Source organism: Scyliorhinus canicula, chromosome 2, assembly GCF_902713615.1.
Source record: "Scyliorhinus canicula chromosome 2, sScyCan1.1, whole genome shotgun sequence".
In the NCBI taxonomy this organism is placed as follows: Eukaryota; Metazoa; Chordata; class Chondrichthyes; order Carcharhiniformes; family Scyliorhinidae; genus Scyliorhinus; species Scyliorhinus canicula.
Window position 1 is genome coordinate 83,189,221 of NC_052147.1, and position 26,306 is coordinate 83,215,526.

The 26,306-nt window shown below is 43.6% G+C and overlaps 1 protein-coding gene across 1 annotated transcript in view; it reads right to left on the reverse strand.

The window, feature by feature from the left end:
* g2e3 (G2/M-phase specific E3 ubiquitin protein ligase) overlaps window positions 1-26,306 on the reverse strand; it is a 336,184-nt gene that overhangs the window by 95,825 nt on the left and 214,053 nt on the right. Inside the window, exons 7-9 of the mRNA XM_038790247.1 lie at window positions 24,132-24,160; window positions 21,133-21,257; window positions 16,794-16,929 (exon numbers count right to left, since the gene is read on the reverse strand). Of these exons, the coding sequence (XP_038646175.1) occupies window positions 16,794-16,929; window positions 21,133-21,257; window positions 24,132-24,160 (290 nt within the window). The remainder of the gene's footprint in view (window positions 1-16,793; window positions 16,930-21,132; window positions 21,258-24,131; window positions 24,161-26,306) is intronic.

A 26,306-nucleotide genomic window follows, 5' to 3' on the forward strand; every position in this document is an offset into this window, starting at 1 on the left:
AGCACCCGGAGGAAACCCACGCACACACAGGGAGGGCGTGCAGACTCCACACAGACAGTGACCCAGCCGGGAATCGAACCTGGGACCCTGGAGCTGTGAAGCATTTATGCTAACCACCATGCTACCCTGCTACCCAGCACGAAGGTAATTCGAGACGAATTTGTTTTTTTTTTAAAAAATACACTTTTCCTGAAAGTATAGTTTATTGAAAGATTGTTGCTGTTCCTAGAGAAGACAGTATTTTACAGGAAAATGTAATTAATCAGTTTTAAAGAAGCTGGAAACCTCTTGACCCGAGTGGAATGTTTCCAAAAGGGTCACATGGTGGTTTGTGGCTTCAAAACACAATGACAAAGTTGTGTTTAATAGTTGATTTTGGTTTTTCTTTGGTTAAAAGCTGATTTTGGTTTTGCTTTGGAGGAGAGAAGATCAACTGCTTAGATAAAGAACCACCAGCTCCTGAAGCTTCAGACTCCGTCGCAAAGCAGAGAATGAATGAAAGTTGCTCTGAAATTGCACCAGATCCTGAAATCAACTGATTAAATTTTCCTCGGGTCTGCCTGAAAAGTAGTGCAGGAGTCACAGATTGTTTTGCAGATCAGTGCTGAAAGACCAACTGTACACCCAGCTACCATTTCAAGAACTCCATCATCTATCCTTTTACCTTGAATTTTCACCCTTTGGCAGAATTCCCATTTTTGGTGTGTCTGTGTGCGTCAGAGAGAGTGTGCGTTAGGGCAATAATAATAATAATCTTTATTAGTGTCACAAGTAGGCTTACATTAACGCTGCAATGAAGTTACTGTGAAAAGCCCCCAGTTGCCACATTCCGGTGCCTGCTCGGGTACACCAAGGGAGAATTCAGAATGCCCAATTTACCTAACTGCACGCCTTTCGGGACTTGAGAGAGGAAACCGGAGCACCCGGAAGAAACCAACACAGACACAGTGAGAACGTGCAGACTGCACACCAAGTGACCCAAGCTGGTAATCGAACCTGGGACCCTGGAGCTGTGAAGCAACAGTGCTATCCACTGTGCTACTGTATATTTTGTTGTTTATTGAAGCAACATGGCCATTATGTGGTCATTCTGAGATTAATAGGTTATGGAAAGCACATATTCGGTCATGAAGTGGCACAGAGGCTAACACTGCTGCCTCACACTGCTCCCTGGCCAGGGACCTAGGTTCAATTCCGGCCTTGGTCTGTGTAGAGTCTGCACTTTCTCCCTGTGTCTGCGTGGATTTCCCCAGGGTGCTCCGGTTTCCTGATGGTTAATAAGAATGGATTTGGCCTCAGAATGTTATTAGTAGAATAAGTATGGGTGGAAATTAAGGATAGCAAGAGTCAGAAAACAGCAGTGGGAGTAGCTTATAGGCTCCCTAACAGTATTTAGGGCAGCACAAGTGGCTAGAACTGTGGCTTCAGAGCGCCAGCGACCCAGGTTCAATTCCCTGCTGGATCACTGTCTGTACGGAGTCTGCACGTTTTCCCCCTGTCTGCGTGGGTTTCCTCCGGGTGCTCCGGTTTCCTCCCACTGTCCAAGGATGTGCAGGTTAGGTGGATTGGCCATGCTAAATTGCCCTGAGTGTACAAAAAAGGTTAGGAGGGATTACTGGGTTATGGGGATAGGGTGGAAGTGAGGGCTTAATTGGGTCGGTGCAGACTCGATGGCTCAAATGGCCTCCTTCTGTACTGTGTTCTATGTTCTATATATTTGGGAAGAACATTATGCAAGAAAGTATTGGAGCTGTTATAAAGGAAATGGAATAATTGTGGGGAACGTCAATGTTCATATGGACTAGGACAATCAAGTTGGCAAGAGTGGCCTTGAAGATGAGTTTACAGAATGTTTTTGTGAGAGTTTCGTGGAGCAGTACATTGTGGAACGGACTAGGAAAGCTCTCTTAGATATAGTATTGTGTAATGAATAATTGTAAGGGGCCAATGGGAAATAGCGGTTATAATACCACTGAATTCCATGTTGAACTTGAAAGTGGCGTTCTCCAATTGCAAATGAGAATCTTAAACTTAAACAAAGCCAATGCGCAAGTATGAGGGAGAAAAAGCAAGTCTGAGGATTGGGGTGTTTCAGAAAATAGCACAGGACAGTGAGAAAATTGATAAAAAGGGACTTTTTCAAGTTGCCAGGCAGTGAATAGTGGAGTGCTCCAGGTCCTCAACTATTTACAAACTTCATTGATAACTTAGATGACAAGACATACAGCAATGCATCAATGTTGGATGATGATATCAAGCCAGGTGGTCAGGCAAGCCTTGGGGAGGACACAGAGGTTGCCCAAGAGGTATGGACAGATTAAATAAGTGGGAAACAAGATGGCAGATGGAGTATAATACAGGGAAGTGTGAAGTTGTTCACCTTGGTCTGAAGAATAGTAAAGCAAAATAATTTTTAAAGGTGCAAAACTTGAAAGTGCTGATGTTCAAAGATAACTGGTTGTGCGCATACATGGAATACAGAGCTAGGATGCAGGGGCAGCAATAAATTAGGAAGGTAAATAGCATGCTGACAGTTATTGCAAGGGGATTGGAATACAGGAATAAAGAAATCTTATTACATGTGTACAAAATTTTGGTGAGACCACATCTTCTCCCAAGAGAATGAGGAGGTAGATATAGAACTCGGGGAGAGAGAATGTGAGGTTCTTGAGCAAATTGTCACAGGGAGTGGCAAGGTATTGAGAGAAAGAGAGAGAGACAAGAGAGAGGTGCCAGAGGACAACAGATAATGTGGTTCCACCATTTAAGAAAGGTTGTCGAGATAAGCCAGGAAATTACAGACCAGTGAGTCTCATGTCAGTGGTAGGGAAACTATTGGAGAAAATTCTGAAGGAGAGAATCTAACTCCACTTGGAGAGGCGAGGTTTCATCAGGGATAATCAGTATGGCTTTGTTAGAGGGAAGCCATGCCGAATAAATTGAAGAAAAGTGTGCTTTATCACATGGCTGCAGTGATGTGTGGGTGGAGCTGGGCTCTGCTCTGCTTTTTACTTTAGTTTTTAGCTGGGAGTTGCAGTGTGTCTTTGTTTAACTTTCAGTTGGAGTGCTGCATTCAAACCAAGCAGATGTGTGTATTGATCTCTCTCTCTCTGCAATATAAAGAATGTCTCCAGATCACTTGATGATTTCAAAGTCATACTTGTTTCTGTAAGGAATGCAAATCCACTGGCCGGGATGCCCCGACACCGCGCCGGAGAATTCCCGGGGGGGGGGGACACGCGAGAATCGCGCTCCGCTGCTGGCTCACCAATTCTCGGGCGCCCGCGGGATTGGTGCCGCGCCAGTTGGGGGCCGTCGAAAGTGGCCTCCCTGACGATTCTTCCGGCCCCAATGGGCCGAGTGGCCGCTGAGTTCGGGACCTAGAATGTGTATGTGCGGGGGCTGTCGTGAAGGGGGGGCGGGATCCGACCACAGTGGGGGCTTCCACAATGGCCTGGCCCGTGATTGGGGCCTACCGATCGGCGGGCGGGCTGGTTCTGCGCGGGCCTATGTTCCTCTGCAAGGCTCGGCAATATTGCCCGGGAGCCAACGCAGAGATGGGAACCCACGCGCATGTGCGGAATCACGCCAGCCGTTCCGCACCAGCTGGAGCTGCGGGGACCACTCCGGAGCCGACCCAGCCGCCTGGGAAGGGGAGCATTCCTCATTATTGGGGACTGTTGACGCCGGAGTGGTTAGCGCCGCTTTTCACGCCGACGTCGGAACTGGGCCGCGGGATAGGAGAATCCCGGCCCTTGTCTTGGTTAAAAAAGAGTTTTTTGACTTGTGGATGTTGTTAGGAAAATTATTACGGGTTATCTATAGAGCACTATATCTTTTGGGGCGGGGGAGGGGGTTATAAGGGTTGATAGTTGTTTACTGTGTGTTTATAAAAATGTTAACTGGATTCATAGAATAAACATTGTTTTTGTTCAAAAATACTTTTAGTTCTGTTGCATCACACCTGTAAAGTGTACCCTTGTGCTCCCCATAACCAAAATCTATTAAAAGTTGTGGGTCAGGTGAACTCCATAATATACTTTGGTGTTCTCTAAACCATGGTCCATAATAAGTGCAACACGAATAGATTAACTGTCAGTGTGGGGAATTTTAAGAGACAAAGAACAAAGAACGAAGAACAAAGAAAAATTACAGCACAGGAACAGGCCCTTAGCCCTCCAAGCCTGCACCGATCCAGATCCTCTATCTAAAACTGTTGCCTATTTTCTAAGGATCTGTATCCCTCTGCTCCCTGCCCATTCATGTATCTGTCTAGATAAATCTTAAATGACGCTATCGTGCCCTCCTCTACCACCTCCGCCGACAATGTATTCCAGGCACCCACCACCCTCTGCGTGAAGAACTTTCCACACATATCTCCCTTAAACTTTTCTCCTCTCACCTTGAACTCGTGACCCCTCGTAATTGAGTCCCCCACTCTGGGAAAAGCTTCTTGTTATCCACCTTGTCTATACCTCTCATGATTTGTAGACCTCAATGAGGTTCCCCCTCAACTTCCGTCTTTCTAATGAAAATAATCCTAATCTACTCAACCTCTCTTCATAGCAAGCGCCCTCCATACCAAGCAACATCCAGGTGAACCTCCTCTGCACCCCCTCTAAAGCATCCACATCCTTCTGGTAATGTGGCGACCAGAACTGTAAGCAGAATTCTAAATGTGGCCGAACCAAAGTCTTATACAACTGTAACATGATCTGCCCACTCTTGTACTCAATAACCCCTCCATGAAGGAAAGCATGCCGTATGACTTCTTGACCACTTTATTGACCTGCGCAGCCACCTTCAGAGTACAATGGACCTGAACAGCCAGATCTCTCTGCACATCAATTTCCCCCAGGGCTTTTTCATTTACCATATAGTTCGCTCTTGAATTGGATCTTCCAAAATGCATCACCTCACATTTCCACGGATTGAACTCCATCTGCATTTCTCCGCCCAACTCTCCAATCTATCTATATTCTGCTGTATTCTCTGACAGTCCCCTTCACTATCTGCTACTCCACCAATCTTAATGTCATCTACAAACTTGCTAATCTGACCACCTATACCTTCCTCCAGATCATTTATGTATGATGTGGAGATGCCGGCGTTGGACTGGTGTGAGCACAGTAAGAAGTCGTACAACACCAGGTTAAAGTCCAACAGGTTTATTTCAAACACTAGCTTTCAGAGCACTGCTCTTTCCTCAGGTGAATGAAACATTCCAGAAACACATATATATATATATAGACAAATTCAAAGCTGCCAGACAATGCTTTGAATGCGAGCATTTGCAGGTAATTAAGTCTTTACAGATCCAGAAATAGGGGTAACCCCAGGTTAAAGAGGTGTGAATTGTCTCAAGCCAGGACAGTTGGTAGGATTTCGCAAGCCCAGGCCAGATGGTGGGGGTGTGAATGTAATGTGACATGAATCCCAGGTCCTGGTTGAGGCCGCACTCACGTGTGCGGAACTTGGCGATAAGTTTCTGCTCGGCGATTCAGCGTTGTTGCGCGTCCTGATAGCCGCCTTGGAGACGCTTACCCTGAGATCAGAGGCTGAATGCCCTTGACTGCTGAAGTGTTCCCCGACTGGAAGGGACCATTCCTGCCTGGTGCCTGGGATAGTAACCTAGGATAGATCCCATCCGGACCTGGGGACTTGTCCACCGTAATCATTTATGTATATCACAAACAACAGTGGTCCCAGCAAAGATCCCTGTGGAACACCACTGGTCACAGTTCTCCATTTTGAGAAACTCCCTTCCACTACTACTCTGTCTCCTGTTGCCAAGTCAGTTCTTTATCCATCTAGCTAGTACACCCTGGACCCCATGAGACTTCACTTTCTCCAACAGCCTACCATGTGGAACCTTATCAAATGCCTTACTGAAGTCCATGTATATGACATCTACAGCCCTTCCCTCATCAATCAACTTTGTCACTTCCTCAAAGAATTCTATTAAGTTGGTAAGGCATGACCTTCCCGGCACAAAACCATGTTGCCTATCACTAATGAGCCCATTTTCTTCCAAATGGGTATAGATCTGATCCCTCAGTATCTTCTCCAGCAGCTTCCCTACCACTGATGTCAGGCTCACCGGTCTATAATTATCTGAATTATTCCTGCTACCCTTCTTAAACATGGGGACAACATTAGCAATTCTCCAGTCATCCGGTACCTCACCCGTGCTCAAGGATGCTACAAAGTTATCTGTTAAAGCGCCAGCTATTTCGTCCCTCGCTTCCCTCAGTAACCTGGGATAAATCCCATGCGGACCTGGGGACTTGTCCACCTTAATGCCTTTTAGAATACCCAACACATCCTACCTCCTTATGCCGGCTTGACCTAGAGTAATCAAACATCTATCCCTAACCTCAACATCCGTCACGTCCCTCTCCTCAGTGAATACCGATGCAAAGTACTCGTTAAGAATCTCACCCATTTTCTCCGACTCCACGTATAACTTTCCTCCTTTGTCCTCGAGTGGGCCAACCCTTTCTCTAGTTACCCTCTTGCTCCTTACATATGAATAAAACGATTTTCCTTAACCCTGTTTGCTAAAGATATTTCATGACCCCTTTTAGCCCTCTTGATTCCTCGTTTCAGATTGGTCCTACATTCCCGATATTCTTCCAAAGCTTCATCTGTCTTCAGTAGTTACAGGAAGTAGTTACAATTACATAGAACAGAACATAGAACAGTACAGCACAGAACAGGCCCTTCGGCCCTCGATGTTGTGCCGAGCAATGATCACCCTACTCAAACCCACATATCCACCCTATACCCATAACCCAACAACCCCACCCCCCTTAACCTTACTTTTAAGGACACTACGGGCAATTTAGCATGGCCAATCCACCTAACCCGCACATCTTTGGACTGTGGGAGGAAACCGGAGCACCCGGAGGAAACCCACGCACACACGGGGAGGACGTGCAGACTCCGCACAGACAGTGACCCAGCCGGGAATCAAACCCGTGGAGCTGTGAAGCATTTATGCTAACCACCATGCTACCGTGTTGCCCCTTTTGTTTTCAAATCAGACCTTATGTATGCTTCCTTTTTCCTCTTAGCTAGTCTCACAATTTCACCTGTCATCCATGGTTCCCTAATCTTGCCATTTCTATCCCTCATTTTCACAGGGACGTGTCTGTCCTGCACTCTAATCAACCTCTCTCTAAAAGCCTCCCACATGTCAAATGTGGATTTATCTTCAAACAGCTGCTCCCAATCCACATTTCACAGCTCCTGCCGAATTTTGGTATACTTGGCCTTCCCCCAATTTAGCACTCTTCCTTTAGGACCACTCTCATCTTTGCCCATGAGTATTCTAAAACTTACGGAATTGTGATCACTATTCCCAAAGTAAACCCGACTGAAACTTCAACCACCTGGCCGGGCTCATTCCCCAACACCAGGTCCAGTATGGCCCCTTCCCGAGTTGGACTATTTAGATACTGCTCTAGAAAACCCTCCTGGATTCTCCTTACAAATTCTGCTCCATCTAGACCTCTGACACCAAGTGTATCCCAGTCAATGTTGGGAAAATTAAAATCTCCCATCACCACCACCCTGTTGCTCCCACAGCTTTCCATAATCTGTTGACATATTTGTACCTCTACTGCACTCGCTGTTGGGAGATCTGTAGTACAGCCCCACCATTTTTACCAAACCCGTCCTATTTCTGATCTCTGCCCATATCGCCTCACTGCTCGAGTCCTCCATAATGCCCTCCTTCCGCACAGCTGTGATATCCTCTCTGACCAGTAATGCAACTCCTCCACTCCTTTTACCTCCCTCTCTATCCCGCCTGAAGCATCGATATCTGGGGATATTTAGTTGCCAATCATGCCCTTCTCTCAACCAAGTCTCAGTAATAGCAATATCATACTCTCGGGTACTAATCCAAGCCCTAAGTTCATCTGCCTTACCTACTACACTTCTTGCATTAAAACAAATGCACTTCAGACCACCAGTCCCTTTGCGTTCATCATCTGCTCCCTGCCTACTCATCCCCTCAGTATCCAAAATGGTGTACCTGTTTTCGAGGGAGATGACCGCAGGGGACATCTGCACTACCTTCCTGCTTTTTCTCTGCCTTTTGGTCACCCATTCCATTTCTCCCTCAGCAATCTTAATCCGTGGTGTAACCAATTTGCAAAACATCGTATCCACGACCTCCTCAACATCGCGGATGCTCCAAAGTGAGTCCATCCGCAGCTCCAGAGCCGTCATGCGGTCTAACAACAGCTGCAGCTGGACACACTTCCTGCACGTGAAAGAGCCAGGGACATCAGCCAGTGATCATTGTATCATAAGGTTTAGGATAATGAGAGCATCAAGAAGCAGAGGTAGTTTTAAATGATGTTTGTATTATTGGATAATAGAAATAAGGTATAGATGAGCTAATTTAACGTTTCTGTGGGTAATTCATGTTGAACAAAGGTGTTTGCACATATGGGGATTTTTGGTTTCATTTTAAACTGCGGTTGCATTGTTTTGAGAGACTTTACGCTGTGTGAAGTATATAAGACATTGGAAAAAGAATGAGCTATTTAGCAGCCAGGGACCTCTTTTAGGGAAAATACCTTTTTGAATTGAGTTTTAACTGGAAGCCCGAGAAGGGAACATCTCTCTCAACTTGACTAGATGAAAAGTCATACAGTGGAGTAGAGGCAAGAAGGAAGCAAGTGCCATAAATCTAAAGAACAGCTAGTTAAGAAAACTAGAAGAGGAAAGAAGTTTCCAGTAAGCCTGGAGTTAAAGAAATGAAAATCGCTTATTGTCACAAGTAGGTTTTAAACTGTGAAAAGAAAATGAACAGAAGAAACTGGAAAAGGCTAATTTCATTGAAGTCACAGGCAGAAGTCAAAGGTATCTGAAGTGATTCTATGTTTTGTGATGCTTTTCGACAGCCTGTGAAGTGATAGCTGAAACAATTGTGAAGCAATTAGTGGCTGGATCTCAGAGTTTGCATAATAGCTTTCAAGCATTCAAGACAAAGGAATATTGAAAGAAAAGTTGGAAAACCTGGCAGGGGATCCTGAATGAAAACAGCCGAGGGAAAGCATTGCTTAAAAGAAGATTTAAAGCATGCCTTTTTGAGAGTGGAGTTTTTTTGATTTGGAGGGATTGGAGCAGAATTTTTTCAAATATAAATTTAGAGTACCCAATTCTTTTATTTCCAATTAAGGGGCAATTTAGCATGGCCAATCCACATTCCCTGCACATCTTTGGGTTGTGGGGTGATACCCACACAGATACGGGGAAAGATGCAAACTCCACACAAACAGTGACTCAGGACCGGGATCGAACCCGGATCCTCGGCGTCACCATGCTGCCCCTGGATTTGAGTGGAAATCCACAGAGGTTTACTTGGGCGGTGCCTGTCATATTATTTCAGAGTGCAGTGCATTTGACCACAGTCAGACTGTTGGTTGAAAAGGACTGTGTTTACCAAGAACATTGTAGCATAAGATAGATGCTACAATGTAACTTGTATCATCCTTAAAATCTGAAAATTTGTGAAGGATTGTCCTCTTGGTGGCACGGTAACAGAGTGGTTAGCGCTGTTGCTTTAGTGCCAGGAGCCTGAATTAGATTCCCAGCTTGGGTTACTTTCGATGTGGAATCTGCACGTTATCCCAATGCCTGCGTGGGTTTCCTCCGGGTGCTCCGGTTTCCTCTCACAAGTCACGAAAAATGTGCTTGTTCGATTAATTGGGCATTCTGAATTCTCCCTCAGTGTACCTGAACAGGCGCCATAATGTGGCGACTCGGGGATTTTCACAGTAACTTCATTGCAGTGTTGATGTAAGCCTATTTGTGACACTAATAAAGATTATTATGTTGTAATTTTTTTGTCATTAAAGCTAATTGGTAGCCCTGAGACTTTGTTCTTCCATGTTTTGTGAGAAAAAAAAGTAAAAGTTGCGGTCTTTTAAGCCAGGATTCTATTCTTGATCTTCCCGTCCAGTAGTAACATCAATTGGGATCAAACACAAGTGGGGGTTCTTGCTGGATTTCAAAACATGGAGAAAGAATTATTGGATTCTGATTAGTAATTTATTGAGATACTATAAATGTGGATAGTAGGTTACTGGATGCTAAACAGTAAAACTTGATTTGGGATTTCTAAAAGGTGGGACCTGTGAACCCTTAAGAAATGAGTAAGTGGAGGTACTGGACATAGTAATTGGAGCTTCTATGAGGAATATTCATTTTGTACGGTTTAGAATCCAAAGTGAAATTGAAAATTCGTAAGATTTTCTTAAAGATGTAACTTTGACTGGTTTACAGAAAGTAACCAAGAGCCAATTAATTGAATTGGCAGATAAACTGGAGTTGAGATTACCTCCAGGGATTAGGAACACTGGGATTAGGAAAACTGAGATTAGTGAAAGTGCGGCAAAGCATTTGAATGATTGTCTCAAGTTTTCCAAGTAGTGAGTCAAAAATTGAGTTGGCGAAAATTCAACTACAAATAGAAATTAAGAAACTTGAAATACACATGGAAAAAGGGAAAGATAGGGGGCTGGATTCTCCGATCCCCGACTCCAAAATCGCGTTCGGCGACAGGGAGGAGAATCCCCGATGACGCCGGAATCAGGGGCGGCGCCGCTTTCGTGATACTCTGCCTCCTGAAACGTGGCATCCTCTCCGAGTATCCACGCCCGCCTTACGTTGGCTGAGGCCCGCCCCGCGATGCTCCGTCCCTGACCGGCCGAGTTCCTGACCAAGTGGATCACGTGTGGTCTCACCCGTCGGAAACTCAGTGTGGCGGCTGCGGGCTCAGTCCAGCACCGCCACAGTCGGGGGAGAGCCGATCCGCGAGAAGGGGAGAGGGGGACATATTCGGGGCTGGGGACACTGTGGTGGGGCGGTCCAGGGCTAGCGAACCGGTCGAGGGGGGGGGGGGGGGCACTATTTTTGCAGGCCATGTCTGCGAGTGGCATCCGCCATGAAACACGATGCGACCGCTGCAGGCTGCTGCCATGCACTTGTGCGGCCACGGACCCAGCAATTCTCCAGGCCGTATCGGCAGCTAGAGCCGGGTGCTCTACGCTACCTGGTTGCTAGCCACCCCCCCCCCCCCCCCCCCCCCCCCCCCCCCCCCCCCCCCCAACATGGAATTGGTGGCCGTTTTCACACCGGCATGTGGACTTAGTCTCCAGAACGGAGAATCCAACGCAGGGCTTTTCAAAAGGAAAGTGAAATGAGAAAACTAGACTTGGAAATCGAAACGGCAGAATGTGAATTTCACCTGAAACAACTTTACTTTTGAGTTCTTCCGAATTTTGAAGAAAAGGACGTGGAAGCAATTTTCCAATTCTTTTGAAAAGGTAATATGGCCAAAATAAATTTGGACATTACATTTACAAATCAGACTGACAGGTAGAGCAAGTTAGGTGAATGTGTCTTAGTCGGAAGAGGTATCTGTAGATTATGATGCAGTAAAGAAAGCTATCCTTAGTGCAAATGAATTAGGTTTTGAGGCATAATGGCAGAAATGTCAAAATACATGAAACAGTCTGGCCAAACCTATATTGAATTAGAGGGCAAGGAAAATTATTTTCACTGTTGAGTACAGGCATTGAAGGGTAGGGGGAACATAAAAATCCCACAGGTAATTATTTTAGAAGAATTTAAAGATTCACTTCTTTTGGTTATTAGAACTCATGATGAGGAAGAAAAAGTTTAAACAGCAAAACAGACAGCAGAGCTAGCCGATTATGAACTTTTTTTCCGTTGTCCTTTTAAACCTGAAGAGGCTATAAGGTGGGAAGGATAAAGGAAATCAAATAGTCAAGGAAGTGATGGAACAGTTGGGAATAGTCAGGAAATATCTGTGATCAGAAGGGAAGGTGTTAAGGGTGAAAGTGATATTCAGAGACCGAATCGTTTCCTATTGTGAAAGCATGGGACATATGTTGGCAGGTTATTGGAAACTAAACGGTTGCAGTAGTAGGAAAGATAGCACAAGAAAAGGAAATGGCTATTAAAACTGTAGCAGTGATACAGGTGAAATGTGCTCCCTCAGAATCTGTGAGAAAGAGGGATAGATCTCAAGATAGTTCAGAGAATTATTTGAGTACTGGTGAAGGAAGTCAGGCCTTTGGAGGTTCCGATTGTTTTGTTTCAAAGTATTCCCCTATTCGTCGAACAAATTAAAATGTTGAGATACCGGAACAGATCAATCATTGATGGTGGATGATGATACAATGTGTGTTCCGGATAGAGTTTACCAAGGAAAAAATATTAATAAGGGATATAAATAAAAGTAATTAACCTATTTTTTGTGTGAGTTTAGAATTAATTCAAGAAGTAATTTTGTAAATGGGATTGTTACTGTGGGAATTATTTCTAAATTACCTATTTGAGGGATAGATTTCATTCTGGATAATGACTTGGATTGTGGAGACAGTAATCAGGTGACAACTCTATTGCAACAGGCAGCTGATCATGTTGATCTTAAACTTTTGACAACTACTGTGAACAGAAATGAGACACTATTGCAGATACCAACAGCTGAAGGAGCATCTAAACGAAACAGAAAATCAATTTTCACATATGAAAGATGAGTTTGTGAATGAAAAAAAGAGAATTGATGGGAACAATTGAAAATCAATCATGAAAATTAGAACATTTGACTGAGGACTTGAACTATCTAAAGGATAAACCTGAGTACTTTTCATCCGTCTTTACCAAGGAGGTAGGTGTCATTCAAGCCATGGAAACAAATGAGGCCTTGGAAAGGTTCAAAATTGATAAGCAAGTGTTTAATAGACGGTCGGTAAAGTTGACAAGGCACGCATATACACATAGAAGATCAGAGCAGGAGGAGTGCTTTTGGCCCTTCGAGTCTGCTCCGCCATTCATCGCGATCATGGCTGATCATCCAACTCAAGAGTCGAATCCTGCTTTCTCCCCATAGCCTTTGATCCCCTTCTCCCCAAGTGCTACATCTAGCCGCCTCTTGAATATACTTAGAACATACAACATAGAACAGTACAGCACAGAACAGGCCCTTCGGCCCTCGATGTTGTGCCGAGCAATGATCACCCTACTCAAACCCACATATCCACCCTATACCCGTAACCCAACAACCCCCCCCCCACCTTACTTTTTTTTTAGGACACTACGGGCAATTTAGCATGGCCAATCCACCTAACCCGCACATCTTTGGACTGTGGGAGGAAACCGGAGCACCCGGAGGAAACCTACGCACACACGGGGAGGACGTGCAGACTCCACACAGACAGTGACCCAGCCGGGAATCGAACCTGGGACCCTGGAGCTGTGAAGCATTTATGCTAACCACCATGCTACCGTGCTGCCCTTCCTGTGGTAATGAATTCCACAGGCTCACCACTCTTTGTGTGAAGAAATATCTCCTTATATCTGTCATAAATGGTTGACCCTGAATCCTCAGACTGTGACCCCTGGTTCTGGACACACCTATCATTGGTAACATCTTCCCTACATCTACCCTGTCTTGTCCTGTTAGAATTTAGATCCCCCCTCATTCTTCTGAACTCCAGCGGGAACAATCCCAACCTAGTCACTCTCTCCTCATACGACAGTCCCGCCATCCCTGGATTCAGCCTGGTAAACCTGAAAAGGATAGAAGGTGGGAAGGATAAAGGAAATCAAATAGTGAAGGAAGGGAAGGAACAGTTGGGAATGGTCAGGAAATATCTGTGATCAGAAGGGAAGGTGTTGAGGATGGAAGTGCATGAGATGCATCTAAGGATATTGAAGCAAGTGAGAATGAAAATTGCAGGAGTGCTCGTCATAAGTTTCCAGTCTTCTCTAGACTCGGGCGGTGCCGGACAACTGGAGAATGACAAATGTTTAAAAAAGGTTCTAAAGTATAGGCCCAGCAATTACAGGCCAGTCAGTTTAACATCAGTGGTGGTCAAGTGTCTCAAAATAAATATTCGGGATATAATTAGTAGTCACATGGAAAATGTGGGTTGATTAAAAAGAACTCATATGGATTTCTAAAGGGAAAATCTTATTTAAATAACTTACTGCTGTTTTTAGAAGAGGTAACAGAAAGTGGTGATTCTATTTATTTATTTTTTTAAATTTAGAGTACCCAATTCTTTTTTTCCCCTCCAATTAAGGGGCAATTTAGCGTGGCCAATCCACCTAGCCTGCACATTTTTAGGTCATGGGGGTGAGACCCACGCAGACACAGGGAGAATGCGCAAACTCCACAAGGATGGTGACCCGGGGCTGGGATCGAACCCTGGTGCTCAGCGCTGTGAGGCAGCAGTGCTAACCACAGCACCACTATGCCGCCCTCACAGAAAGGTTTGATGAAGGTAATGCTGTTGATGTGGTGTTTGTGGACTTTCAATGGCAGTTGATACAGTGCCACACAACAGACTCGTTAGAGGCATAAGGAGCATCTTTTGAACTTACCTTCCTGCGGTTCCTTCATGCAGACACCCGAGATCACAACTCTATGACAAGCTGGCCCGACTCCATGAAAATTGCATATGACAAGGACATGTCCATCTCCACATTGGAGTCGGCCAGGTCAGAAGTGCAGGGTGTGGGCTCATGACCTGAACCAGCCCTCCTACTTGAAAGGCACCCCAAAATGTAGTCATGAACTACTGAATCGGAACCCGGCCATCGACAGAGGCAAGTAAATTGGGTTAGAAGGGCAGGGAATGCTGATGATGATGGATAACTGGAAGTGGTCAGGCAAACACATTTGAGTTTCAGAATTTACAAATTAGAAAACTGTCTTTCTAAATAGATAGTTTTTACAACCCATCATAGTACTAATTATTGTCTCAGCATTCTAAATCATCCCCATGAATACAGCTTTGCAATACTTGTGAAGGATAGTTATAAATAAAGAGGTAAAATTCATATGTTTGTCGGATATTATATCTTAGAATTGAGAAATGGACAAAATATAGCAATTTTTACCCAGAAGCCTTCAACTTAAAATTAGGCAATACTTGCTAACAGCTTTGGTTTTAACAGGTGTTAAAACAAATTTCATCTGTACCAAGCATGAAATAGCACCAGGGCCTTTCAAGTTTTCTTCACACTAAGCAAATATAAGAAAAAGCTTTCAAGCCACTTTCATAAGGAACTTAAATCTTTAGATGCTATTGTTTCACCTTATTTATTCAGGAATCATTCTTAAATCCTACCTCAACAAATCAGAAAAAACAAGTTAAAAAAACTATTCTTCTAAAAAGGTTTAAAATCACTTCAATTGGAAGTAAACAGGAACAATAGAAGGGCATATTTTAGAATATGATGGGCACGTAGTGGCTCATAGAACATAGAACAGTACAGCACAGAACAGGCCCTTCGGCCCTCAATGTTGTGCCGAGCCATGATCACCCTACTCAAACCCACTTATCCACCCTATACCCGTAACCCAACAACCCCCCCCTTAACCTTATTTTTATTAGGACACTACGGGCAATTTAGCATGGCCAATCCACCTAACCCGCACATCTTTGGACTGTGGGAGGAAACCGGAGCACCCGGAGGAAACCCACGCATACAGGGGGAGGACGTGCAGACTCCACACAGACAGTGACCCAGCCGGGAATCGAACCTGGGACCCTGGAGCTGTGAAGCATTTATGCTAACCACCATGCTACCCTGCTGCCCAAAAGTGAATATTGTGAAAATCATATTGTGAATAATAAAACATTTTAACAAATAAATAATAGATAAATAAATAAGAATATATCAAAGGGGAAGAGTTAATCAAAGAGGTAACATCCATTGCTGTTAAAGAATTATGTATTCTGATTGAAGAGATATAGCTGTTCCAGTTTCCTCTCAGAACATGAAATGAATGAAAATAACTTATTGTCACAAGTGGGCTTCAAATGAAGTTACTGTGAAAAGCCCCTAGTCTCCACATTCCGGCGCCTGTCCGGGGAGGCTGGTACGGGAATCGAACCATGCTGCTGGCCTGCTTGGTCTGCTTTAAAAGCCAGCGATTTAGCTGAGTGAGCTAAACCAGCCCCTCCCAAAAGACATTGCAGAAAGGAGACCTGGGAGAATTCCTTCAATGTTCCTCCAATTGTCGAGGAGTTGGATATCACAAAGCAGACAGCTTTTCTATCCAACTGCCCCAAAAACTGATTCACTCGGGATTTAAGTGAATATTGATGGGTATTCTTATATTGATATTGGCTGTGGCATTAATTTTTAAAGTTATATTGGATTTTATATTAGAACCAAGACAATGGTCCATAGCTTCCTCAGTCCCAACGCCGCATTTAGGGGGTAACCCAATGATACACTGGGGATTCCTTCTTGAAAGTTCCCACATAAATGCCAACTTCTTCTGGACAAGTACATCTGGACTTTGGATGGTTCTACCAATTTTACCTTGATAGTTACTCTTAAAAAGAGTTAGAAGGAAAAAAAAATCACTTCTAACTCTAGAGTAACCATTTAAACATCCAGATCTAGCCTACGAGACACCCCGCAAACACATGAACCCCTCTCCCCTCCCGTTCTGAACTCACCTTCTCGGCTCCCCTTCCCAAAACCCCTTTCCCTCTGATCCGAACTCCCCTCACCTCCCCCTTCCCATCTGCCCCGTCCATCCCACATCCCCCAACTACCCCACGTCAAACCCTTCCCCTTTCGCACCACTCCCTTCCCACCCTCCCCATCCCCCTCCCCTGTGTGAAGCTGCTACCTTGAATTCGACAGTTTGAATGTTGAGTGTGCGCTCCTGATCTAGAGTAATCTATATTTGGGACTAGAGGTGGAATCCACTTCACACTAACCACTTTCTGCATTCTTTCCGAGTTTCAGTTGATAACCTAGGGCATTTAGAAGGAGAATGCAGCAACTCCTGATGATCTGAAAATTTCCTTTTTGGCGATTTTATATCTTCTTCAAGCCTTCTTTTTCTTAACTTTTCTGTAGGAAAAATGGAAAACAATCTTATAAAGTGAAGTCTGGCTAATTTGAAAGAACACGACATTAATAACTGAATAGTCATAATCTCTGCATTTTCATTTGATTTCCTTTTAACTATGCTCACAATTGTTTCTTCCATTTCACGCTTTTATGTAGGATCACATTTTCTCAGTTTTAGTTTTGCACATAACCTTTACCTGCCTGCCATTCATTGCTTTACATTCCAGGGCTCCAGGTCTTTATCCATTTTGCATGCCTTGACCACTGAAATATTCTCACTTTTGCTTTAGAACTGTGAGTCCTCAGTGCTTCAAATTAACATTCTCTACTCTCATTAATATTTTTTGTGGAGTGCATTCAAAATGTATGCAGCCAGAACAATGTTAAGAGTGCAATGGCATACAGCCTATTTATCTGGAATGATGCAGCTGCAACACCACTCCAGAATCTCAGCACCATCCAAGAAAAAAAGCAGTCCACCTTGAACGTTCCTTGACTCTAGGGTTAAATGTTGGGTGTGATGGCCGTTGTAGTCTCACTTCTATTTTCAAGTTCCCTATCAAATTCATTTTCGTGTTGCTGAACATAAACCCTACCATGAACCGCCACAATTAGGCACCATCTCAGAATAATATTTTTATTTTTAAAGAAATAAACATTTTATATATATATATATATATATATATTATATATATATATACACACACATACACACACATAATATATATTGTAGTTTAACAAGTCCAGCTAAAAAAGGACATCATAAAAATTAAGCATCTTTAAAAGTGTCAATCCAACCTGCTGACTACCTCAATTTTATACTGCTCAAATCAACTTTTAAAAAATATGCAGAATCACTCACTATTATGTAGGGGTACAGTAGTTTTAATCAAAATATTACATGCAGAAGCTTTTAATATATGCCAATTAAAATTTTAGCACCCAAAAACATTTTTTTTTTTTAAAGTGTCTCCTTGAAGGCCTGCAAATGAGTACAATTAGCATAAATTCACAATGGTGATTAAAGGGGATGACCAGTTTTGTGAGCTTCTGGTGCAATGTATTCTCAAATGAGCACAAAAGATAGCTACATTGAATGTAATTTCCACTTAAAATTCTGCAGTTGTGTATGTGATGTATGTACTCCTTCCAAAAGACGTACTGTAGCTGAAGCACGTATTGTTTATTGGATGCAACAATTTAAAGCTTATTTCAACAGCACCTACTGGTCCTATGACCTCTACTCACCAGAAAAACAAGGAGAGCAATGTGAAGAAATGTCATGAAAACATCACTGAAGTTTCTCTCCAAGTTACAAGCCATTGCGATGTAAACATATATACATGTAAATATATACACATGTAAACATAGATACATGTAAACAGTGCTCTAATTATTGTCCTGGATCATAATAGGGCAGCACAGTAGCATTGTGGATAGCGCAATTGCTTCACAGCTCCAGGGTCCCAGGTTCGATTCCAGCTTGGGTCACTGTCTGTGCGGAGTCTGCACATCCTCCCCATGTGTGTGTGGGTTTCCTCCGGGAGCTCCGGTTTCCTCCCACAGTCCAAATATGTGCAGGTTAGGTGGATTGGCCATGATAAATTGCCCTTGGTGTCCAAAATTGCCCTTAGTGTTGGGTGGGGTTACTGGGTTATGGGGATAGGGTGGAGGTGTTGACCTTGGGTAGGGTGCTCTTTCCAAGAGCCGGTGCAGACTCGATGGGCCGAATGGCCTCCTTCTGCACTGTAAATTCTATGATAATTCATCACTGACAACAAATAAAAACAATTGGAACTATGAAAAGCAAAGTTTCAAATTTGTTACAAATGATAACAAGTAGTAACTACAATAATGAGGTTGATGTGGTTATATTTTAATGATGCTGAATATCAAAATGATATGCATAGAATTAACAATCAAAATATGAGGGTTAATTAGTGTTTCCATGTTACGATGGAACTGATAGCAAACTAAAGAACTATTCGCTATCATGCCAATGCCAACACAATTTTGGCATTTGGAGGCTATCTACAAGGTAGAAATTGACTGAACAGTTACAATGTGACTGCAATCACAGTTGGGGATGGGAGTGTTGTAATGTAGTGGTTATGTTACTTAACTAATAATCTAATAAGGTTTGGACAATAATCCAGTGAGTGAGTTTTGTTGTCATGGCAGTTTAAGATTTTAAATTGAGATTTAAAAAATTTGGAAATAAAAAGATGGTATCCGGAAAAAGTGCCAATGAAGTAGTCAGATTGGTGTAACCTCAAATGGGTGGCAAGCACTGCTGCCTCAGGTCCGATTCCGGCCTTGGGTGACTATCTGTGTGGAGTTTGCACATTCTCCTTGTGTCTGTATGGGTTTCGTCCCACAGTCCAAAGATGTGGTTAGCTGGATTGGCCATGCTAAATTTGTCCAGGGATGTGCAGGTTAGGTTATGGGGATAGGATGGGGTGCTGGGGGAGTAGATCTAGGTACTCTTTGAAGGGTCGGTGTAGACTCTATGGGCTGAATAGCCTCTTTCTGCACTGCAGGGATTCTGTGGTTCAATAATTTTCTTTAGGGAAGGAACCCTATCACCATTGCTGAGTTTGGCTTATGTGCCACACCAATGTAGCAATGTAACTATTCTCTAAATTGGCCTAATAGCTATGCGGTTGTGCAAAACCACGATAAAGAATTTCAGAAGTCCAAGGTATCCCGTCACTTCCTGTGAATAGGCAATAAATTCTACCAGTGACACGCGTCTCCCAAAAATGAATATGAAAGTAATAATGTGGTCACATGTCTGAATTATTATTGGTAACTGCCTTGAATGCAGTTTGATTTAACATAAAAAGCAGAATATTTGATGGCCAGCAGTCAGTACATCATTTGGCAACAGTGGTTTCTTTGAAAATTACTGTGATCAGAAATATACCAAGTGCATTATACAAGAATGTGACCAACATTTTGACATTGCAGAAAAATAGACAATTTAAAAAAGCCACACAAAATTGAATTAATGAAATGAATGAAAATCACTTATTGTCACAAGTGGGCTTCAAATGAAGTTACTGTGAAAAGCCCCTGATCGCCACATTCCGGTACCTGTTCGGGGAGGCTGGTACGGGAATTGAACCCGCGCTGCTGGCCTGCTTTAAAAGCCAGCGATTTAGCTCACTGCGCTAAACCAGCCCCATGAAACAAATGGCAGAATTCTCAAATCAAGATTTCCTTGGTGCATCACTTGAACAGACTATCATGGCCCAGTTGCTTTGAACTGCATTAGCCTCCAAGAAGCTATATCAAGTACGTAAGTTGGCCACAAGCAAAGTTCATAAATTAAATGCACCAGATTCAGTGTGTCCTACAATTTTCAAACAAATTGGTGGAATTCCACTGGCTGTTGTTAGGTCAACTAACAATGGAACAGCATGCAAAGGTGAGATTTGTTATTTAACAAAAAGGTCGCAAAATGGGAACTTTAAAATGTTCAGTCTCTTAGTCTAATTTCCGCACTTAGGAAAGTACTTAACAGCATTACATAGAATGTGCACTCAGCAGAATGAGCAAAGGGTAGAAATAACGGGGAGCAAACAATTTTTCTACTTATAGGGAAATCCAAAACTAGGGATAATAAACCCAAATTAGTCCCTCATAAGTTAACTAAGGAATTTGGTTAACATCTTTCCTCAGTGGTGGGAATGTGGTATTCACTACCAGAAGGAGTGGTTTAGGAGAATACCATGAAAGCATTTGAAATGAAGCTAGACAAGTACATGAGGGGAAAAGGAACAGAAGTAAACTGCAATGGGTGAAATGAAGTAAGATGGGAGGAGGCTTCTGTGGAGCGTAAAACACTGGCATAGACCTATTAAGACAAATGATCTGTTTGTGCTACAAGTGTTATGCAACGTAGTTTCTGAGGCATGTGTTACACTTAATCTATTAAAATTCTTTAGAGGATGATGGCTTTCTACCGAATAGAACCAAATTGGATTTTGAGATAACATTCAATACGAGTTCTAATTTAAGTGCATGGACTTCAACTCAGCATTAATCCTTACATTTAATAATGCAAAGGATGCAATCAACTGATAATGAGTGACTAAACTGGAACTAATTTGAGCAAAATCCTGGCCATTAATATATATTGTTTTACTTTTCAATTAAAATATTTAAAAATAGGAATGCTACATTTACCAAAATAGTTACCTGATTTGTACACAATATCTCTACACTCAGGGCACTCCCAATCTTCCATGTAGCTTTCCAACAATGAACAGGCCAGATGAGTCCCGCTGGAGCCACAGTACTTACAGAGTACAATATCCCATTCACTAAAATAGAAAAATTGAACGGCTATTAATTTCTTGCCAAAGTATCTTCTTCCACAACATTTAGGGTGTCATGGTGGCAGTGGTTAGCACTGCCAGGGACCTGGATTCAATTCTGACCATGGGTGACTGCCTGTGGGGAGTCTGCGTGTTTTCCCTGTGTCTGCATGGGTTTCCTCCGGGTGCTGCGGTTTCCTCCTACAGTCCAAATATATGCGTGTTAGGTGGATTGGCCTTGATAACATAGAACATAGAACAGTACAGCACAGAACAGGCCCTTCGGCCCTCAATGTTGTGCCGAGCCATGATCACCCTACTCAAACCCACATATCCACCCTATACCCGTAACCCAACAACCCCCCCCCTTAACCTTACATTTATTAGGACACTACGGGCAATTTAGCATGGCCAATCCACCTAACCCGCACATCTTTGGACTGTGGGAGGAAACCGGAGCACCCGGAGGAAACCCACGCACACAGGGGGAGGACGTGCAGACTCCACACAGACAGTGACCCAGCCGGGAATCGAACCTGGGACCCTGGAGCTGTGAAGCATTTATGCTAACCACCATGCTACCCTGCTGCCCCTTAATTGCCACTTACTGTTTGTGATGTGCAGGTTAGGTTATGGGGTTATTGAGAAGGGGGGGGGGGGGGGGGGGGGGGGGATGGACGGATATGGGTCGAGTGCTCTTTCGAACTGTTGGTGCAGACCTGATGGGCCGAATGGCCCTCTTCTGCACTGTAGGGGTTCTACGATTTTATCGGTCTGAAAATGATAGCTGACACCTGATATGATGTCCCAAATTAGATTTCACAAAAAACGGGATCTGTAAGCACCATCCAAATTCACAAAATGTGACCAACATGAAAGCTGTCCAATCTATCAAAACTTTACATTTTATACATTTCAAGATTAAGGTAATTAGAGAGTCAATTTCAGCACAGGTGATGATTTGACCCACCGGGTCCAAATTGGTTCCCCGGAAAGCAATCCAGTCAGTCCCACTCCACAGTTTAATCCCCCTAGATCGGCAGGTTTATTTTCAAATGCCCATCCAATTTCCTTCTGAAATGATTGAACATTTCCACCACCCTTGTCTGCAGTGAGTTCCAGGTTATTACCACTCATTGGGTGAAGACGTTCTTCCTCACATTCCCCCAGCAGCTCTGCACCTTCTCAAGGATTTCACATCTTTCCTAAAGTGTGGTGACATGAACCGAATGCAATACTGCAATTGAACCTTAAACAGAGTTCCACAAAGGTTTCCTCTCTGCTTTTGTACTTCATGTCTCTATTTACGAAGCGCAATATCACTTCTACTTTGCTAACCACTTTCTCAATATATCCTCTCAGCCTTGCATCTGTTCTTGAACACCTTTAAGAACTGTGTCATTAAATCTCCATTGGCCCCTCCCTATCCCTCAATTACAGTTCTCCACATAAAATTCCATCTGTCCATTCTGTTAACCTAAGTCATGTTACAAGCAATTTGTGTTATCCTCACTGTTTGCCACTCCATTATCAGCAAATTTTGAAATTCTACTCTATCCCAAGAGCAAAGTCGTTTATATGTCACTCAGAAATGCTAGTCCTGTCACTTGGGGACACCACTGCATTTTTTATTTTGTTGGTGATTCACCCTCCTATCCACAAGCCTCAATTTTGTTAACGAGATTGTTTGTTGGTGTTTTGTCAAACACATTAAAATTGATAGACAGCACCTGTCACATTCCCTTCATCAACGATTCCTGTTACTTCACCAAAAATAGATTAGTTAGGCATGATCGGCCTATTACAAATCTGTGTTGGTTATCCTCAATTCCCTTGATTCTAAATCACCCCCCCCCAATCGATTTCTAAAACCTTGCATACTACTGATGTTAAAATAACTGGCATTATGTTGCTACAACTATCCTTGCCTCCTTTCTTGAATAGGGGGGCCATATTTGCCACTTTCCAATCCTCTGGCAAATCCCAGATACCGAGAGAGGATTGGAAGAGTATGATAAGCCGTTCTCCATTCCCACTTCCTTCAGCAACCTGGACTGAAAACCAGATTATTTCTACCGAAAGCATAGTCATCCTTCTCAGTACCTCCTCCCTTTCAATTCTGACCCAACCCATTGCTTCTCCTGCCTTCACTTGACTGATTTTTTTCAGATTCCAGTGGCACAGTGGTTAGCACCGCTGCCTCACAGTGCCAGGGACCTGGGTTCATTTCCAGCCTTGGGTCACTGTCTAGTGTGGAGTTTGTACTTTCTCCCCATATCTGCATGGGTTTCCCACGGGTGCTCCAGTTTCCTCCCACAGTGTAAAGATGTGTGGGTTAGGTGGATTGGCCATGCTAAATTGCCCCTTCGTGTCTAGGGATGTGCAGGTTAGATGAGTGTGTTTTGGGGATAGGGAGGCTGGAGATAGGTAAAGTGCTCATTCAAAGGGTCAGACAATGCAGACTTGATGGGCTGAATGGTCTTCTTCTGCATTGTAGGGATTCGATGATCCTTAAATAAACATAACCACAAAGTACTCATTAATTATCCTGCAGTCCTGCACCTATCGACAATTATCACCGTGCCCTGTCCCCGATAGGTTCCACCGCACCTGTTATGAATGTCTTACTATTTCTTAAAATTCATTTACGGGTTGTAGGCGTCGCTGGTTAGGCCAGCATTCATTGCCCGTCCCAACTTGACGTTGAGAAGGTTGTGGTGAGCTGCCTTCTATTTATGTGCTGGTGGAAGATTGTTGGGTTCCCTTTTATGTTAACCAACATTTTCTCATATTCTCTCCTTGCCCATCCCATTTTGGATTGGATTTGTTGAATATCATGTGTACCGAGGTACAGTGAAAATTATTTCCTCTTCAACTTACTCCTTAACTTGGTTCTCATTAAAGAACTGCTGAAAAATTAATGGGATGAATTCAATTAAATGACATTTAAATGTTGCTATACTATTAATCCATGATACATTGTGTTATGGTATGGCATAATCTGAATCCACACTTAAAATAGATACATAGTTGATCATTTATATCAAAACAATAATTCCACTGTTAACTGATACTAGCATGACACTCCTCACCATGCGCAATACCCACTGCATAAATAATAATAATAATCGCTTATTGTCACAAGTAGGCTTCAATGAAGTTACTGTGAAAAGCCCCAAGTCGCCACATTCCGGCACCTGTTCGGGGAGGCCGGTATGGGAATTGAACCCGCGCTGCTGGCCTTGCTCTGCATTACAAGCCAGCTGTTTAGCCCACTGTGCTAAACCAGCCCCTGTAAATAATACATACTGTCCAGGACTCTTAGTGAAGGAGGTGTGCGTTATCATCCGATCAAACAGATTTGCTCCACTCAAAATAAGCAACTAACCATTCTAAAGACTGCCATTACCACAAGGATGGAGTTTGAAAGCTCAGCAAAAAAACCTAAAAACATATGTATGTAGTTTTATCGTTGCAACTTTTCAGTTAGTATCAGTAAATAAAATATTACTCAGAAATAAACTAGTTACCCTCCTCCAGATGGAGGTAATTTATCCAACTGTAAACAACACAATGACCTGATCTGCTTATGTCTCGTGAATATACCACAAATCATGGTGCATAAATTACATAAGGGGCGCGATCCTCCCCTGAAATCGGGGAGGGAACCGGAGCCTGGCCTACCTAATGTTCCCAGCAGAGGTCTGGGGTCGAAGGGCTCCTGATGTGGCCCGGGGTGTGTGCGCAGAGCAAGGATTGCCAGCACAACTGGCTCACTGGATGGCACTCTTGAGGAAGGCGGGAGTCACAGAACATAGAACAGTACAGCACAGAACAGGCCATTCGGCCCTCGATGTTGTGCCGAGCATTGTACGAAACCAAGATCAAGCTATCCCACTCCCTGTCATTCTGGTGTGCTCCATGTGCCTATCCAATAACTGCTTGAAAGTTCCTAAAGTATCCGACTCCACTGTCACAGCAGGCAGTGCATTCCGCACCCCAACCACTCTCTTGAGTAAAGAACCTACCTTGGATACCCTCCTATATCTCCCACCCTGAACCTTATAGTTATGCCCCCTTGTAACAGCTACATCCACCCGAGGAAATAGTCTCTGAACGTGCACTCTATCTATCCCCCTCATTATCTTATAAACCTCTATAAAGTCGCCTCTCATCCTCCTCCACTCCAAAGAGAAAAGCCCTAGCTCCCTCAACCTTTCCTCATAAGAGCTATCCTGCAAACCAGGCAACATCCTGGTAAATATCCTTTGCACCCTTTCCAAGGCTTCCACATCCTTCCTATAATGAGGTGACCAGAACTGCACACAATACTCCAAATGTGGTCTCACCAGGGTCATGTACAGTTGCAGCATAACCCCGCAACTCTTAAACTCAAGCCCCTTGTTAATATACGCCAATACACTATAAGCCTTCTTCACGGCTCTATCCACTTGAGTGGCAACCTTCAGAGATCTGTGAACAGGAACCCCAAGATTTCTCTGTTCCTCCACATTCCTCAGAACCCTGTCGTTGCCAAAATGAATCACCTCGCACTTATCAGGGTTAAACTCCATCTGCCATTTTTCAGCCCAGCTCTGCATCCTATCAACTATTCCTCCAATCTTGGTCTCATCAACAAATTTACTGACCCACCCTTCAGCCCACTCCTCCAAGTCATTGATAAAAATCACAAATAGCAGAGTACCCAGCACTCATCACTGTGGTACACCGCTGGTAACTGGTCTCCAGTCTGAAATCTTCCATCCACTACCATCCTATGTCTTCTATGTGATAGCCAGTTACTTATCCAATTGGCCAAATTTCCCTCTATCCCACACCTCCTTACTTTCTTCATGAGCTGACCAAGGGGAACCTTATCAAATGCCTTACTAAAATCCATGTATACGACATCAACTGCTCTACCTTCATCTACACACTTAGTTACCTCCTCAAAGAATTCAATCAAATTTGTGAGGCAGGACTTACTCTTCACAAATCCGTATTGACTATCCCGGATTAAGCTACATCTTTACAAATTGTCATAAATCCTATCCT